The 17,444-nt window shown below is 34.2% G+C and overlaps 1 protein-coding gene across 16 annotated transcripts in view; it reads right to left on the minus strand.

Moving 5' to 3' along the window:
• Positions 1–2,503: 2,503 nt before the first annotated feature.
• The window catches only part of RIMKLB (ribosomal modification protein rimK like family member B), a 36,049-nt gene continuing 21,108 nt past the window's right edge, over positions 2,504–17,444 (minus strand). For 4 of the 16 annotated variants that reach the window (XM_011365772.2, XM_011365769.2, XM_023533989.1 and 1 more), the window contains 4 exons: positions 16,087–16,173; positions 14,553–14,756; positions 5,506–12,924; positions 2,504–3,518 (listed from right to left, as the gene is read on the minus strand). In XM_011365772.2, coding sequence (XP_011364074.1) covers positions 12,461–12,924; positions 14,553–14,756; positions 16,087–16,173 — 755 coding nt within the window. In that variant the 3' untranslated portion in view covers positions 2,504–3,518; positions 5,506–12,460. The remainder of the gene's footprint in view (positions 3,519–5,505; positions 12,925–14,552; positions 14,757–16,086; positions 16,174–17,444) is intronic. The other 12 variants (XM_023533998.1, XM_023533995.1, XM_023533997.1 and 9 more) reach the window with 11 other exon arrangements.

A 17,444-nucleotide genomic window follows, 5' to 3' on the forward strand; every position in this document is an offset into this window, starting at 1 on the left:
CATGAATAGACCTTGAGGGCATTATGCTAAGTGGAATGTCAAAGACTGTATGATCTCACTTATATGTGGAATATAAGACTAGAATGGTGTATAAAATAAAGAAAAACACTCATAGAAAAAGAGATTAGATTTGTGGTTGCCAGAAATGGTGGTAGAGGGCAGTTGAAGGTGGTCAAAAAGTATAAAACTCCAGAAATAAGATGAACAACTTTGGGGATATAATGTTCAGCATGGTGACTATAGTTAACAATAAATATAGTCTGAAAGTTGCTAAGAGGATAGATCTTAAAAGTTCTCAGCACAAGAAAAAATAATTGTAACTATGTCAGCTGATAGACGTTAACTAAACTCATTGTAATAATTTTGTAATATATACATATATCAAAATCATCATTACATACCTTAAATACAGTGTTATGTGTGAATTATATCTCAAAGCTGGAGTAAGAAAAAAGAACTGATGCAAGCAGCCTCCAGCTGCCACTCCTTCTGATCTGCTGCAGGATTCACATGCTGTTTCCCCAGGCTGCTCCCAGTATACTAAGGCCATTTCTGCCCATTGCAGGACTACTATAATGGGTAATCTGCTCTGAGATTCTTCATTGAGCTGGCAGACTTTCTCAGAAAAGCTTAGATCTGATGCTTTTTTACTCAAATTTTATCTCTTCTATTGCATGTGTCAGACTCACACTGCAGTCTGAAGACTTTCCCCGCCCACTGCTCCTTCTTCCCTTGTATCCTTCACAGGCATCTCCTTCAGACACCTCTAGTTGATTCCATCTAACTCCATCTTGGTGTCAGCCTGTTAGAGGATCCAAACAACAAACTTTTAAAATTACAATAATCAAACAAGTGGGGTAGATTATCCAAAATCACCCATATCTCAACATGATACTACTTTCAGGAACACAGATTTCAATGACCTAATCCATACTGTCTCTCAAATTTATATCATGTAAACTTCAGATGTCAATAGCTCAGTACTGTTGTGGTCCCTATGAAGTCTGCTTCACAAAGCTCTGACCTTTAAAGGAGTCTTCCTGTGAAATTACTTAAAGTACAGGGAAATAAAAATTTAAAATTAAACACACTAAGGCCTTCTGTTTGTAATACTGAAATTATTATTTACTGAGTTTTCAAGTCTTAAGAACTGAAGGATTCAGTGCCTTAGCACTTTTTGGTCTTACAAGTTATGCCTTTCTGTTCAGATATTTCTGGTTAGGTTAACTTTCATGAGTATCAACTCTTCCACCTTCCTTGACTACAAAAGGATCATTCTTGGTTTACTACATAGAATTTCCTTACATCCATTTCCTACCACAGCAAATAACCTCAAACTCTACTGTTAACAAAGCCTCAATTTAGAAGTATAATTCATGGATCATTGCATTGCCTAAGGCACATTCAATCCACTCATTCCTCTGGAATAAGGGTCAGCCTGTTTTGTACAACCTATGAGCTAAGAATGGTTTTTACATTTTTATAGGGCTATTTTTAAAAAATATTAAAAATAAAAAAGCAACAGACCATATGTAGGTTGCAAAGCCTAAAATATTTACTATTTGTCCTTTCACAGAGTTAAGTTTGCCAATCCCTGTTTCAGAGCAGTATTTCTTAGAGACCAGTGCTGACAAGACTCAGGGCAGTGATTCTCAAACAATAGAACAAGTCACTTGAGGAGCTCATCAAAATGCAGATTCCATGCAACTCAGAAATTCATATCTTATGGCCCTAGAATCTACATTTTAAATAAATAAGCCAAGTGATTATGATGTAGGTGGTTCTAGGTCACTTTTGAGAAAAATTTTATCGGATCAACTCAAGAAGACTCCTTACTGGATTGCCTTTATTGGACTATATCCTAATGTCATGATACTGATCAGCATTGTGAGACAGCTCAGGTCCAAGAAATTCTGCTTTTCCTGTGCAATAAGCTATCTTCTACCTTAAAGTCACTACAAATTTTCTAATCATTTCATTCTGCTCACCAATTTTGTCCCACCTCTAAGCAAATGTAGAGGACCTGATAGCATACATTTCCATGTTTTTAATCCTCAGTTCACCTTATTTTTCCCCCTTCTATTTTGGTTTCATCCCAATCTTCCCCATTTGTTTTAATACATCTGTTAAGTCGCTTCAAATCATTTTGGGAAAAATAAGTCATGTTACCCTAAATTATTCCTTATGTGCATGGTATGCATATTCCTTATTTCTCCTGGTTTAGGAACAAGAAAAAAATATTTTTGAGCTTACAGGGAAAATAATCAAGAAAAAAATGAGATACAGGTTTTTCTTATATATAATTCTTCAGTTAGCCAACAAAGTGTGGGAATATGGAATAATCAGTCTAGATTAGGAGAAATGCCTCCACGCACCATGTTCCAACCACAAGATCTCATGGATGGTGCTTAAATAGGAAAACTGAAAGGAAATCAAGAAAGTCTTATAGACTCCAATTCTGAGATGAAAAGATGCAGTAGCTCTTGAATATCAATAACCAAAATTTACAGAAGTAGCATTTATTGAATACTCTATGTGTACAGCACTGTACATGTATTACAGCACAGCTAGTCCTTATACATTAATCTAACAAAGTAGGTAAAATTATTTCCATTTGTTACAAATATTCCCCCACTATGGCGTGAAAAAAAGTGACTTGTCCAAAGATCGTATAACCAGTACATTTCGAAATTAGAATCTGTGTCAATATTTGATTACAAAGCCCATTCTTTGTTGAAGGTTTGGGGTGGGGTGTGTATCTGATCCCCTACTGTTGAAAAGGGGGGTCAAATATATGGTGATGGAAGGAAACTTGACTTTGGGTGGGAGCACACAATGCAATATACAGCTAGTGTATTACAGAATTGTACACTCAAAATTCATATAATCTTATTAACCAATGTTACCCCAATTAACTAAAAAAAATCCAAAACTTGGGAAGGGAAAAAATAGACTAGGTCAGACATGGTCACTTGTTGCAAGATTAAAATGTAGCAAGCAGTGTTGTGACAAGCGTGTGCCAGAGCCTTATCAAAACAAAAACAAAAACAAAACAAAAAAAACATAGCAACAATTATTCAGCATGAACAGATAAATTGTGATGAAAGAGGCAGGGCAAAATCCATGTAACACATATTTTAATACATGTCTATGTACCAAAAGTAGTGTTTCAGAATATATTATAGAGATTAGTCAAGAACCAAAGGGGTTTCATCTTGCAAAAACTGAAGAAAAGAATAAAGAGAATGACACATGCAGAGCTAGACTTCAAGTCTAGATATATGGACTGAAGAGAATTCTATAAGATGGAATGGATAGAAATCATACACCATGCTATTATTTCATTTCCAGTTCTGATGTTTTTATTTTAGGAAACACAATGAATCAAACGGATTGGAATTATTGCTTCCTTTTCTGTGCATTTCTATCCTCCATTTGAAAAATGCCATCAATGTATCTTCAATCATTCTGTGAATGAGATAATAACCAAAAAGGATCATTGGCTCCTTTGAAAGAATCTAAAGGGAGAAAAGACATACAGTTCACTTAAATCACAGATTAAACAGTCTTTATAATATGATGAGGAAAAAAAATTAAAGACAGAAAATTAATGTAACGATGTAATAACACAAATTGTCTAGATTACCAAAAAAATCACAACCAGTTTTTTTTTTAATTACAACACTTAACCTTGGTGATCTCAGGTGGCAAAGGTATACTAAGGTACACTCTGATTCTGACTTGGAATTTAATGTTCTTATTAAAAACTAAAAAACTTAAACCTATGTTGGTTTATGAGAGCAACCTTACCTCCCAAATTTACTTGGCCTTTCTTTAGGAGAGACTATTCTAACTCCCTGGAATTTGTTCTCTAGTGGGCGAAGAATCAACAGTTCAATTTATAGGTCCATTACATTGTCTACTTCATTAAGATATTGCCAACACAACAGCCAACATTTTTTTCTCTTCTTTTTTCTTTATCACTGAGTTTAGTGGCTTATTTCAGTTAGACATCCAGATAAACATACTTTCCTTGTATGTTTCCTTGATTAAAACTGCACTATAGAGATAATTTATATTTTATAAAAATCAACACAATTTTAGACACTGAATTCCATATTAATTAAAAAATACAATCATATAAAGATGTGTCACAGTGATTACCCTTAACTATCCTATAATATAGACATGTGTCTTAAACAGAAAAATTATACCAAGAGGAAAAAAATCGAGGCAAGAACATTTCTTTTACATCACATAAAATAAAACATATGGTACCAAAAGGCCTGAACAAATAAAATTAAACTTAAATGCTCTTCCTTCCAGTGATCTAGGCTACATTTTCCATAAATTATACAAAGAGTAATAAATTTTGGCTCAGATAAAGATTCTAGTTGGTCCTTTTTCAGTTCTAAAGCACTGACATCTCTATATGCTAAGCAAAATTTGCAATTAAGACAAAACTGTTTTAAAAAATTTAGAAATTCTAACCATATTAACTGAGGCCATATAGTCTTATGTTTCAAAGTAATATACATGTTATTCAGCATGAGGATAAACAATTTCTTGAATAGGTGACTTCTTTCTACATAAGTTTCAAAGAAAGAAACAAAATTCACCATATATTTAGACAACATTAGTTATTCTAGCTTCGTGTTATTGATGAAAAGGGAATAAAGCTGTTTGCCCGGGCAAATACAGACATAGCAAATGCAAATGGAAAGGGGAAGACACACATTATACACAAAGAAAAACAGGCAGGCAGAAATAAAAAATGGCAACATTGGAAAAGTAAAATCAGAAGAACTAAATAAAAGAGAGAAGCATGGAGACTGAGATGAGAGATACAAAGACATGGAGGAATAAACACAAGCAAAGAGAGAAAGAGCAAAAATGGATAAGCAAGAGAAAGATGAACACACAGTGTGGAATTATGGGCAGACAAAGTGACAAGGAAATGGGACTAAACGGAAAAGAGATAGTTGAAGAAGTGATAACTTTTATCCCATAATTTTTTCAAATTACATACGTTTTTATTTTTACCCTTCCAATGTTCCCACTAAAAAAGGGACAGACTTGTATTTTTACAAAATGGTTACCAATGCATATTTCATTTACCTTGCAGATTTTCAAAAATCAGATTTACTCTGAGATAACATCATTTCTGCCAACATCAGGTTCACATATTGGATGTGAACTCAATGGGGAGAATCCTGTGACAATGTATACGTATGTCAAATCATCGCTTTTATCTTACAATTTTAGCTGTCAATTATATTTCAATAAAGCTGAAAAAAGGTTTACCTATGTCAATTTACTGGGGAAAAAAATCCCTAGTTTTACATATTGCTAATTTTTTTTTTTTCAAAGTAAAAATGAGAGCACACTACTTAGAAGAAATTCATCCTAAGGCAAGGACCTACTGGCATTTACGATTACACACCACAGCAAATTATACAGCAATGGTGTCTGATTAGAAACATTCTTAAGTTGAAAATAACTTACCATTTAGAGTCAAATCTAGGAATCTTAATGCTGTTTCCACTTTTTGCTGCCTTTACCTCACTTGGTATGTCATGCTCTCTCTCTTCTATGTGGATTTTGTCAATAGCCATCAATCTGAAGAATTCCTTCTTCTGCTGCCACCTACCAATTTCTCTGCTGCAGCAGAAGAGTATACAGAAAAAGTTCTTGCTTACTAGTCAGATTAAACAGAAAAATTCCTTTATTCCTCATTTCATATTTTCACATGTACACAAACTTCCCAAGACCTCCCCACCAAAAGTCAAGACAACAAAAATCCCAATAACTGAAAATTAAACAATGTATGATCAATGTTCAAGCTAAGCTGGGGGAAAAAAGTAGAAAGATTTAGACACTCAACAGTTGCCATCTCAAGGAGCGGTTTCTTTTCTGTTGTGTTTTCCTTCTTCACTTATCCCTATGATCTAATGAATAAATGCATAACTTAAAATGTTAACTAGGTAGTCTACAACAACTGCAAATTTTAAGTTTAGAGACTACCAAAAGAATTGTGGGAGATGCAGCAATAAAGGAGTTTTTGAAAGTAATTCTAGAAACTAAGGGTATTAGGTGCTTTACCTGCTTCAGTTTTCAATGCTCTGGACTGCTTAGTGCCCATTGGCTCTGAATACATTAAAACACGAACACATACGCCACCTACATTTAAAATAAGGTAGCATTTGTATGCCCATATAAGCACTGGGTACATTTTTTGCAAAAGAGTAATAAATTAATTCTTTTTAAAAGGACTGACCACAAATGCACATTTCCTCAAACTGTACATAAAAGATTTAGGGCAAAAAAAAGGGTGACAGAATGACAAATATAATAGCAGTTGAAGAACTGGAAATTAATACCTCATAAATGTTTTCTGTTTGTTAAAATCCTGAGATTCATTTCTATTCAGATTCTCTTTGTCATTGGGGTCTAAGTTTCACATTTATTCTGTATTAGCTACTAAAGAACAGTATCCAATAATGAACTAGTAATAATAGTGATGGCTTGTTTTTGTTCCACCCTCCCACTATCTTTACCCCAAAAGAAAAACACGTAAGTTTTGCCAACTTAAAAAATAAAACAAACACTGACATAAGCACCAAAGGTTAGCCAACTGCAGTGACATTGTTTCTACTTTCTTATTCCTTCCCCCATCTCAAACCCCACCCTTTGACCTCTGTATATGGGATGAGCCTGAGCAGGAGAGTTGGTGATGTCAGGACTGCGCCGTTCCCACGGATGCTCCTAGAGGCCTGCTGTGCTTCTGGGAACTGGGGCACAGGGATGTCTGTCTGACTGAAACCTAAAACAACAACAATTCACCCCACCCCTCATGTTCCCGAACCCCACAACAGCAGCCAGGTATATATGCTACATAAGGCCCATCTAATAAGTGAATATGATAAAATGTGAAAGCAAGATCATTCTTATCAAGTTAGTGATCTTCATGGGAACAGCCAAATGGACGTTGTTAAATTCTCCATGTCCCATGTAATCACATAGTCCACACATTCTAATGCTGGCTATTCTTATCAGCAAGAGAACAAGGTTCTCTTGTATAAGCCTTTTTTAGTATACATCACAAATTCCTGCAGGAGTGTAGTTGGGATTCCTTTGTTAGTAAAGTTCAGTTCAACAGATGAGTATTTTTATCTTAAAATGGTTAAGAAACTATCTGTCCCTATCTTACATGAGTAAAATAAAGCACAAAACAGTTTAATGATTTATTTTATGCCTTTAAGTGTAGAAATAACATTAGAAGCCAGACTGCCTACTCACTGGTGATTTACTGGACTTATAGCCTCTTTGGCGAGAACATCGAAAGGCACAAGATAAAATTATGCAGAAGTGTATCTTGAAAAGGTCTGACTACTGTCACTAAAATTCTACCTATCAGAAAAAGGATTATTTCCCATAATGATAATAACTCCTATCAGAGCTAAAATTTTAGAACAGGAAAAAGGCGGAAAGGGTAATTGGACTGGGTCTACAGAGGAAGGAGGTGGTATATGAACAAATAGGAAGGCTATTAAAAAGGACAAGTTGTATTCCTATTCCTGCCACTAACTTTGTTTTACGGTCTCTGTTAATCTATTTAACAATTGTGTGCTTCAGAAATGCCCTCCAATCTGTTCAAACTTGTAATTTTTATATTTAAACCATTATTTTATGATAATCTCAAACTATTCACATCTATCCCTGTTAGAACTAGTATCTCAGAAATGCTAAAATTAGTTCTGAAATCACGTTGCTCCTACCATAACCAAAATGCTTTCTGCTATCTTTGTCTTATCATTCCCTTTCACTTTTATAATGATGTCACAGAAAGAGAAGCACTAAAGTCAACTGAATACTATGGTGAGTTTTTACCATATATATAACCTAGAACCTAATTTTACCTTTTCAAAACTCTAGTTTTCCATACCTGTCAACTCCTAATTGATGTCTTTATACTGTGAGCTCACTGTGTATTCGGAACACCAACCCCTGAAAAAGCTTAAGCCAGAATAGCACAATGGAAGAAACAAGCAAACCCAAAACAAAAACAAAGCCAAAAAGTCACACTCTGAAATAATTATAGACATATATGCAAGGAATGGAGTTATCTATATGGTTAAAGCACATCCCCAATGAAAGTCTTGAGATCATCCCAACCAATTCAAACTTCACCCCAAAAGTTCTTTAATCACATTTTCTAGATAGAGTTTTACATTATTCTTTTAAAATGAAACTTATTACAAACCCATGGTTGCCGTTAAAGTACGTAAATAAATTTTTTAAAAAGGAAAATAAAGTTAGCCTTGTGATGGAAAGAAAGGAGAAAGAGTCAAATTACCTGCAAGCAGGCTGGGCTGTGCCTGAATCCAAACCGCTGCATTTACCACTCATTATACAGCTGCATTATTGGGGGAAGGGGAGTTTAGAAGGGCACTGACCCCGAAAGTTCTCAATACTTCTCACTCATCATCAGGAAGGGGGAAGAAGGAAAGTTTTTTCTCTGGGTATTTTTTGTTTGTTTGTTTTTGTTTTTTTGGCTCCTGAAAAGGCTGGCAAAGAACAGTAATAGTGCAAGCAGTTAGAATATTTCTTTAAAAACAATTGTAAAAATGCAAAACATTAAGGAATTCAAAACACCAAACTTTCATTAATATAAAAAGAATTTTCACTAGAGTTAGGAACCACCCCAAAACATCATGGCAAAAGGGCACTGTTATAAAGGAAATAAAATACCACACAAAAATTCAAAACAAAACTAAAAACTTCAAATTAAACCTGGAAGACTAGAAGATTCCAACAGCAGATTTCTGTCCACTACTGAAACATTCCAAAATCGAAGCTTCAAAGGCGCCTAAATGTATCTTAAATGAAACTTTGTTTTGTTTTTTAAAGAAAAAAAAGAAAGCAATAAACCTGGTTATAAATCCTACAATATATTACATTTAAAAATATCCTAGTACAATAAAAACAAATTTTAAATGAAATTAAACAAACAAACAAACAAATAAAAACAGTAGCAGCAGAGGTTACCTGTCTGAGCACCTACATTTTCTTAGGAGGGGATCGTGTCTCACCAGCCATATAGCCCATTAACCTTCTCAAAAAGAGTGAGCCAGGAGAAAATAACACAAGATTTGATTTCACAATGTCTCTAGGCTCCCCAGACCCCAAACTGGGGATTCACTGAATGAAGAAAATTTGTTTTTCCATTGGCTTCTTCTTGAGAAAAAGATGATTTTGAAAGTCAATTACTTCTTTCAATGCCTTCGATAACTTCTCAAAAGTCTGCTAAAGTGCATGATGAAAGCAAGTCTCTTGATGATTTTTAGAATGTTCCATGGTATTTTCTTATTAATAGCATATACAGAAAGATTTTTAAAGTTCAGTGGAGTAAAAGCCAGCAGAAATGACCGATCAATTATAGGCACCAAAAAAGGAAAAAAACTATTAAAAATTTTAAATGGAATAGTTCGTATTTATATATGTGTGAGTGTGTGTATGTATAAAGATAGTCCAGTTTTCATCATAGGTGAAAAAAACAATATCAGAAAGAATTACTTTTAAAATACAATTCAAAATTACAATTTTAACAATGCACAATAATTTTACAGTAATTCAGATTTTGGCATGATTATACATAGTTGATAAATACATTTTTATCTCATAATAGCAATAAAGATTAAACAAAAGTTATTAAACAATAGGAAAATATATTTAACTTTCACTTAAATATCTAAGCTGTTATATCTGGATTCTTCCAGAATGATTTGTTCATATTCTTTACCTTATTTTTTGAAGGAATTCATGAAGATATTCATGATGACCATTCTTTCCCTTTTCATTCTAACATGTGAGTATACAAATCCAGAAATAGGTTGGTAAAGCTAAGTTTTAATATTGTGTGAATGTACAAAAGATGAATAGTGAATAAAACTAAAGGTGAAATAATCTAGTATTTTTATAATACAGTTGGTTAATTTGGTAAAACTTTGTAAAGGCTACCTACATTTTTCCTGGTGCCTTATCCCTCCCAACACAAACCTTGAGTTCTTCATCAAATAGACAGGCTCTTCTATCTGTGTTTTAAAAACTAATCTATATACATGTGATATGTAACTATTCAAGGTATACGTAACATAATTAGGTGGCAACCAGATGGTCTCTACACAAACATATGAATGATGATTTAATTAAGTAGTTCTTTTTTTCCCTCATTTATTTCCCTATCCCAAATAGTATACATCCTCCAAAGTAAGGTCATTCAGTGAAAGAATTACCAAGTTATTTCTTTCTGTTGAGTCAGAGGTACTCATGTAAGTCCCACAATAACCATGTGCAAGTCAAATTATTTTAGATGAGATTAAAATATCCTAAAATAAATTAGAAACTCCTCGTGTATCCTTTTTCTGAGGTGAAATGAAACACTGCACAGATTAGAGGTACTATTCTATTTGTCAACAATCAACCTTTCACTCAATTTTAATATTATTTCATTCTATAGAAAAAAACAAATTTTATTACATTCCTTTTTAAAATGGGGGGAAAACTGTACAAGTAAGCATGATCAAACCTCTGTTAGAGCTGGTTAATACTGATCTTTTATTATTGCCTCGAAGTCTCTCTAGTAGTGTCCAAGAAATTAAGTTTAAGGTCCATCTGAAGGAAAAAAGCACTGGAGAGGCAAGAAAGGACTTGGGTAAAAGCTTCAGAGGATTGTTAAGGAGATGGAACTTGCTGTTTAAAAAAATTATGTTGAGCTCTGGAGCATCACCATTTCTTAACACATCTTCCAAACCATCAGTGGGATAGTTTTACCCATGTTTTAAAGGCTCATATTATATGTAGTTTGGGGGCTTTTATAAATTCAAAAAGTAAAGGAATAGAAAGAGTGGAGAGTACTGAAGGCTTCAGAGTAGGGCTATAAGAGACTCAATACTGCTAAGTAAGTCCCCAAACAAAAATATCCAGTCCACCCCACCCCAAAACCTATGTGTCATAGGAAAAAACACACAGCCAGAAGCATTGAAAAGCACGTAGCCTTGAATGAATCGTACACTGAACAGTCTAGCTAGAAATAAAACAAAACCAAACCAAAAAAACCAAACAAACAAACAAACAAAAAAAACCAAACCAAACAACGTATACACAAAAAGACCTAAGAAGCATCTATTCTCCTTATGTCTTCAGGTGAGTACCTCTACCCCAGTGGAGTAGTTATGAAAACAACTCATCTCCTTCTTAAAGTAAAAAAATGTGTTTCCTATCATGCTCCATTTTCTAGAATCTATCATTTTTGATTGGTTGGTGTAAACAAAAAGCAAAACACATACACATGCATTCGTGCACACACACACATATATACTCCCTCCTAAAATGTGAAAAATGCAAACATATAATGCTGAGATTAGAAATCACTTCAGCTTTATACTTAAGAATTTATAGGCCCTTGATTTGCCCCCCAAAAATGTTTCCTTAACCTTATTCTTTATATGTCCAACCACCAAAAGAAAAAAATAAAATAAAAGGCTTTAAATGTACATTTCAAGTCAGTGTCTTGTTAACAAAAAAAAAAAAAAAGGTAGCATTTTCTTCACTTTGGCCATTGTTAAAGATGCAGGCATAGATCAGGAAATGTTAGACTTGCATTTTTTTTTTTTAAATGCAACATTAACAGAGCATATATCTTTCAAAAAAGACTAAAACACTAACAAATACAAGTCAATGCAAATATTTTAAACTAGTGTAATTTTATCTACATTAGAGTAAATGTTATTTTGTGTACCAGACATTGCAATACTGTTCATTTCCCTTTTATCATGCAAACATGCCAATTTTGTCATTAAAAACATCTTTATTGGGTCATATTCATGTCGCCCTCCCACCCAAATAAAGGGAAAAAACAAAAATAATAAATCCCAGTAAGAGCCCCTCAAGACTTCATAAACTATGAACAAAAACCTGCTAGTTAATATGGTAAAGGCAGAATTTTCAGATCTGTATAAAAAAATTTCTGTAATTTAAGATGTTTTCCTTACCCATCACAAATCTTTGAAACACAATGTGAAGTTATGCTACTCTGAAATTTGTACCAACCGTACAAAAACAAAAGGGACCATGAAAAAAAAGTATTATGTTTTTCATGGTCTGAGAACATACATATTTTTGAGTAAAAGGTTAACTATGAAAGCCTGAGACATTTTTCTGTATCTCACCTCTTCTGCCTCTCTATCTATAGAATTTGTAAATGAGAGTCTGTAACATCTTAATTGCAGAAGTTTATCTTCTCTCCTAACTACTCAATTTTCTCTCATCTTCCTGAGCATCTTCCATGAACAGCATTGCAAGTTGGTTAAAAATAATAATATAAAGTAAGAAAGAAAGGGAAAAAAAAGAAAAAGAAAGTTTTACAAGGGTTTTGTTGGTTAATTATTTACCAGTGGAGTCACTCCACCAGGAGTTCGATTTCATTGGCTAGCAGCTGGTTCATGTTGAATAGGCCCCCTGGGAGCTTGGTGAGCAGTTCTCGCTCGGTGCTTTCAGGGTCGCTGTCAACAGAGCTGGAACTTGCGCTCATGTTGTCGACAGCAGTGCTGGCTGGGGGACCCAGCTCCGGCTCACTAGTCTCACTGGCCGTGGACACCACAGAGAGCAGGGACATACGCCGGGTGAGCCGGCCAGAGGGCAGAAGGGAGGCGGCATAGTCCGCTATGATACCAGCTACATCTAGATTACAAGCCTTATCAAAGGCGATGAAACCTACATTTGCATTGGCCTCGCAGACACAGAAGGAGCCGTCATCTTTCATCAACAGGTCAATGCCACACACATCCATCCCCAGGATATTAGACACCTGGATAGCTAGCTGCTTCCCCTGTTCACTCAATGAGCACATCATCCCCACACCACCTGACAAAAGAGAAACAAAAGAAAAAGTTACCAAAATGATAAATTTCTAGAGTAAAAGTAAAGCTAGCCTCTAAGGCTAACATCCTCTATTATAAATCAGTAGTGAAAACAAAGGTGTTATTCTGGTGTAAAATTGGGACTTTGAAGTCTAAGTTTCCTTCATTAGAGAATCCCCTTCCAACCCAGTTTATCAAAGAATTCATGACTTAATACTTTCTCAATATGCTATTTATTCTGAAGACGACATTAAACTTTCACTGAAGCCTATCTTACTTGCAATAATATAGACCAAGTAGAAGGAACTTCTGCATAAATACAACTATGACAAAAATAAGAGATACATAATATGGGTAGAGTATAGAATGGAATTTGGGAACAAGGGGACCTGAACATGGCTCTGTTCCACTCCTGCGGCTTAAGGTAGCTGACTAAATGTAGGTGAAGTCTCGGCGTTTGCTGGAATCTGAGAGAAAGGAATTAGAACTAGATTTTTCTCATTTGGCTATAAGGACCAGAAAGCGAAGACTCTGGAGAAGAGATTGGCTCAAAGAGCCCTGTGCATCCACAGGAGGAAATCTGACATTAGCATTATATGAATACGCCTATTGTCTTTGACCCCAAAGAGGCCTAAAAGTAACTGCAGAGGTGAGTGGAGTCCTCCCTACAATTGAGGCTGGAAGAGTACGGAGGAGAATCCAGGAAACATAAAGGCTTCTTTTATGTACCTTAGCAGGAGACTGGCACACTAGCCCATGAATTAAATCTGTAGAACTGAGGCCATCTGGAATGCTCCAAATAACCAGAGGAGAGCCATGATGTGACAACAACAAAAAAGTAACAAGCCATGTATGACTTGAATGAAAGAGACAAGAGCACTTTAAGGAAATTCAAGTTCAACACAAAAAGACTTTCTAAAGCTAAAAAAAAACAAAAAACAAAAACCATGATCATCTAACTAAAAACTTCAGTAGAGAAAATGAAAGAAACTATAGTCAATTTGGGGAGTCAAAACTTGGAAAATCAACCATAAGAACTATTTCGAAGCACGTACAAAAAACTCAAGATGAAATCACACAAGAAAGATAAGAAATAGAGGACTGAGCTAAATAAGATTACTGAGAAAGTGAAATAAAGAGAGGAAAAACCTAAGCTAAGCTCTGAGGTTTTTCAACAATAAGTAACCTCATAAAAATACATCTTTAAATAAATCAAAACCAGCTATCTTGTTTGGAACAATGGGTTAAATGAGTTAGGACACATCCATTTTAAATGAATTCCAATTATATACAAAATAAGTTTATCAGCAAAGAGGAAATCTTTAACTCTGGTCAGACATTTCATATATGTGTGAATTGAGTTACAAATTGACCCTGAATGAAAGCAAATTCATGATTCAGAGAAATCCAATTTCATTACTAGAAAACAATTTCATTATTAGAAATCCAATTTCATTACTAGAAAACAACTCAAAAATATTTTATATTCATGATAGGTAAGCCTATTAATTATACACATGAAAGAGAATGTTTTTTTCAGCTAATAAAAGGATCTGTAGTTGTATACAAATACTCATTTGACAAGCTGTAATATTACTTTCTACATTACAAAGATGCCTGCATCATTTTTACCTAATGAGCAGTTGCTTTGCATCCTCCCATCTGTTGAACAACGTAACATGGTGCCAACCACACGGCCTCCTACAACAATGACACGTACATCCCGTCCATGAGACTCTTTAACATACTTCTGAAACAGGTATGGGGCTTCATGACGAATAAGATGGCTTAGATCAGCCAAATGGTGCTTGTCTCGAGCCAAGAAAACAGCTTTGCCTATAATTAAAAAAGAATAAGAAATATATCGAAGTCATCAAACTGTGGGTAGGTTGATATCTATTTCCTCCATCTTCTTGTGTCCCAATCTGCTCTTTCAGAACTAATTACTTTTTAACCAGTGTAAAAATAGTTATGGCAATTAGTGAGACAATGCAAAAATGTATTAAAAAGTTAATAATCTCCTTCTGAGTCCCTCAATCCCCAAACTCTTACAGTGATCTAGAATTTATTTCGGTATGTTGTGAGGTAGGTATCTAAAATTTGTATTCCTCCAGGTTAGACAATAGTGCCAGTCTCACTTACTAACAAAACATTTCCCTCTAAGTTAAAACATGTTTTATATTATTGTACAATATGTTACTATACCACATTTGTATATATTAAAATAGCAGTGTCATTACATACCTAGTTTTAGTTCTAAATTCTCTAGTCTGTTCTATTGTTCTATTTGTAAATTTATATGCCAACGGATGTAGTTGTTTTTAAAACATAGTTATGTTTTGACATTTTTCTCATCAAGGAGGGGTAAATCTATGTCAAATTCCTTTGAATTTAGGAGGGCTTGTGATTGCTTCAATCAACAGAATACAGCAGAAGCAATTCTATATGACTTCTGACACTAGGTCACAAAAGCTCATGCTGCTATCTTGGTTCTTGGAGAATTTACTGTAGGAGCCCTGAGACTTCTAGGCTGCCATACTGAGAAGCCCAATATAAACAATGTAGTCAATAGTCCCAGCCGAACCCTTATCCAGCTATCCCTGTAAAGGCACTAAACCTTGTGATGTACTTGGATTTATGAATCATTTTATGCCTTAAGAAATCCTTCCTTAATCTGGAGTCATTAAGATATTTTCATGCACTGTCTCCTAAAGCTTTATATTTTTCCTTATATATTTAAGTCTTCAAATTATATAAATTGGGAAGGGGATGGACGATTAGAGTTAGTGACAAAGAGTCCTTGTATTGTTGAAGAAGATAATAGTGTAAAATTGAGGCTCTGTCCAAAATAAGTATGCACCTTAAAATCTCTAGGATAACCACTAAATGAAAGGAGACAGCTTCTAGCCAAATTGAACAATTCATAGTAGCCTTCTATAAGTTTGAGGTACCATGGACTTAATAATTTCCTTCTAATTATTCTTCAGAAACCCTGTATCAAAAAATAAATTTCAACTGATAAGACTTCTGTCTAGTCAATAACCATAAGCAAATACAAATAATTGCTTTGATCTGATTAAGAAAAAAATCTACACTGAATAAACACCTTATTAATTCTCGAGAACTAATTTCACAATTATGTATCGTAGCAACAACTGATACACACCTCTATGACCCCGTGTATTCTTCACTACCATTGGGAACTCCAGTACTTCTGCTTCATCAATCATTTTAGAAAAATTTTCATGACCACCTGGTTTGAGAAAAAAAGAAATTTAAAAACAGCAATAGAGATGTTTTGTGGTAAATTTTATCTACACTAATGTCAGCAACACAAGGGAGGTAGAAAGTTAAGAACCTGATGACTAAATTTTTTCTTGGAGAAGTAATAAATAAAAGTTGACAGTACAGTTAAATAACCACACCTTTTTAGATGGATAAAAGCTATCTTAAATTCTAAATATTCTAATATCGGACCTAAAGAAATTAAATATTCTCGAACTAAAACAATGTTTCCCAATTCTATATCATTTTTCGTATTTTTTATCCTGTATTCTTCTACCATACAATAACAGAAGCCCCAAGATTTATTTAGTATATTCAATTCCCTGTTTGGATTAAGAAGAGAGGAATGAGTCAGTTAAGAAGACTCATTCAAAGTTGAAGATGCTGCATATGTACACATGCACACACACACAGTCTCTAATACACAAATTAATTTTTCTTATCTCCATTATTAATCAGAGTTCTTTCTACACTGAGCTACTCAGTACCCATGTGTCAAATTTTACTTTTGTTTTTATTCCCCAGGAACAAATGATACAGTAGCAAGGTTGGAGAAAAATTAGATTGTAGCTGTAAAAAAATAGTATGATGATATAGAAAAATTAAACCAGGAAAAAGTTCATTAAACAACTTCAATATCATATATTTGCAGCTTAGAGAAATTAAGATGATTCAGTCCCCAAATTTGAAACCTTTAATATTAGAACATAGGTAATAATTTGTTAACCCTTTTCTCCTTTCCATTCTCTTAAAATCAGGATTGTAGACCCATAATATAAGCTATATCCCAAAAGCATCAGAAAGACAGAAATCTCAAATTATTCATATTGTCTACTGTGTAATTGCTAAAAACAGAAATTGTATCATATATGCTATACAGACTTGGAGAATTCCCTTCTTTAAAATATTAAAAATAAGAGGACAGGGATTTCTTTTTAAAGCCTCATTAATTCTCGAAGCATTCTACTGGACATTTAGAGAAATAGCTTTATGAAAAACTGTACTGACTTACAGTAAATCTTATCCTTTCTAAACAAGAACTAGAAAGGCAATATTAACATAATATTATTTATAATATTACTCAAAATGTGGTCCAGTAACCTATGCCTGTTTCTGACTTCTTTGCTATTGATATGTGACCAGATAAATATAAAAAGAGTAAGCACTAGAAGCTTAAATGGCAATTTGGCATTGCTGTGATATTTTTACTGTACTTTATAAGAGTACCGATAAAGCATA

The sequence above is a fragment of the Pteropus vampyrus genome, unplaced genomic scaffold (genome assembly GCF_000151845.1).
Source record: "Pteropus vampyrus isolate Shadow unplaced genomic scaffold, Pvam_2.0 Scaffold116, whole genome shotgun sequence".
In the NCBI taxonomy this organism is placed as follows: Eukaryota; Metazoa; Chordata; class Mammalia; order Chiroptera; family Pteropodidae; genus Pteropus; species Pteropus vampyrus.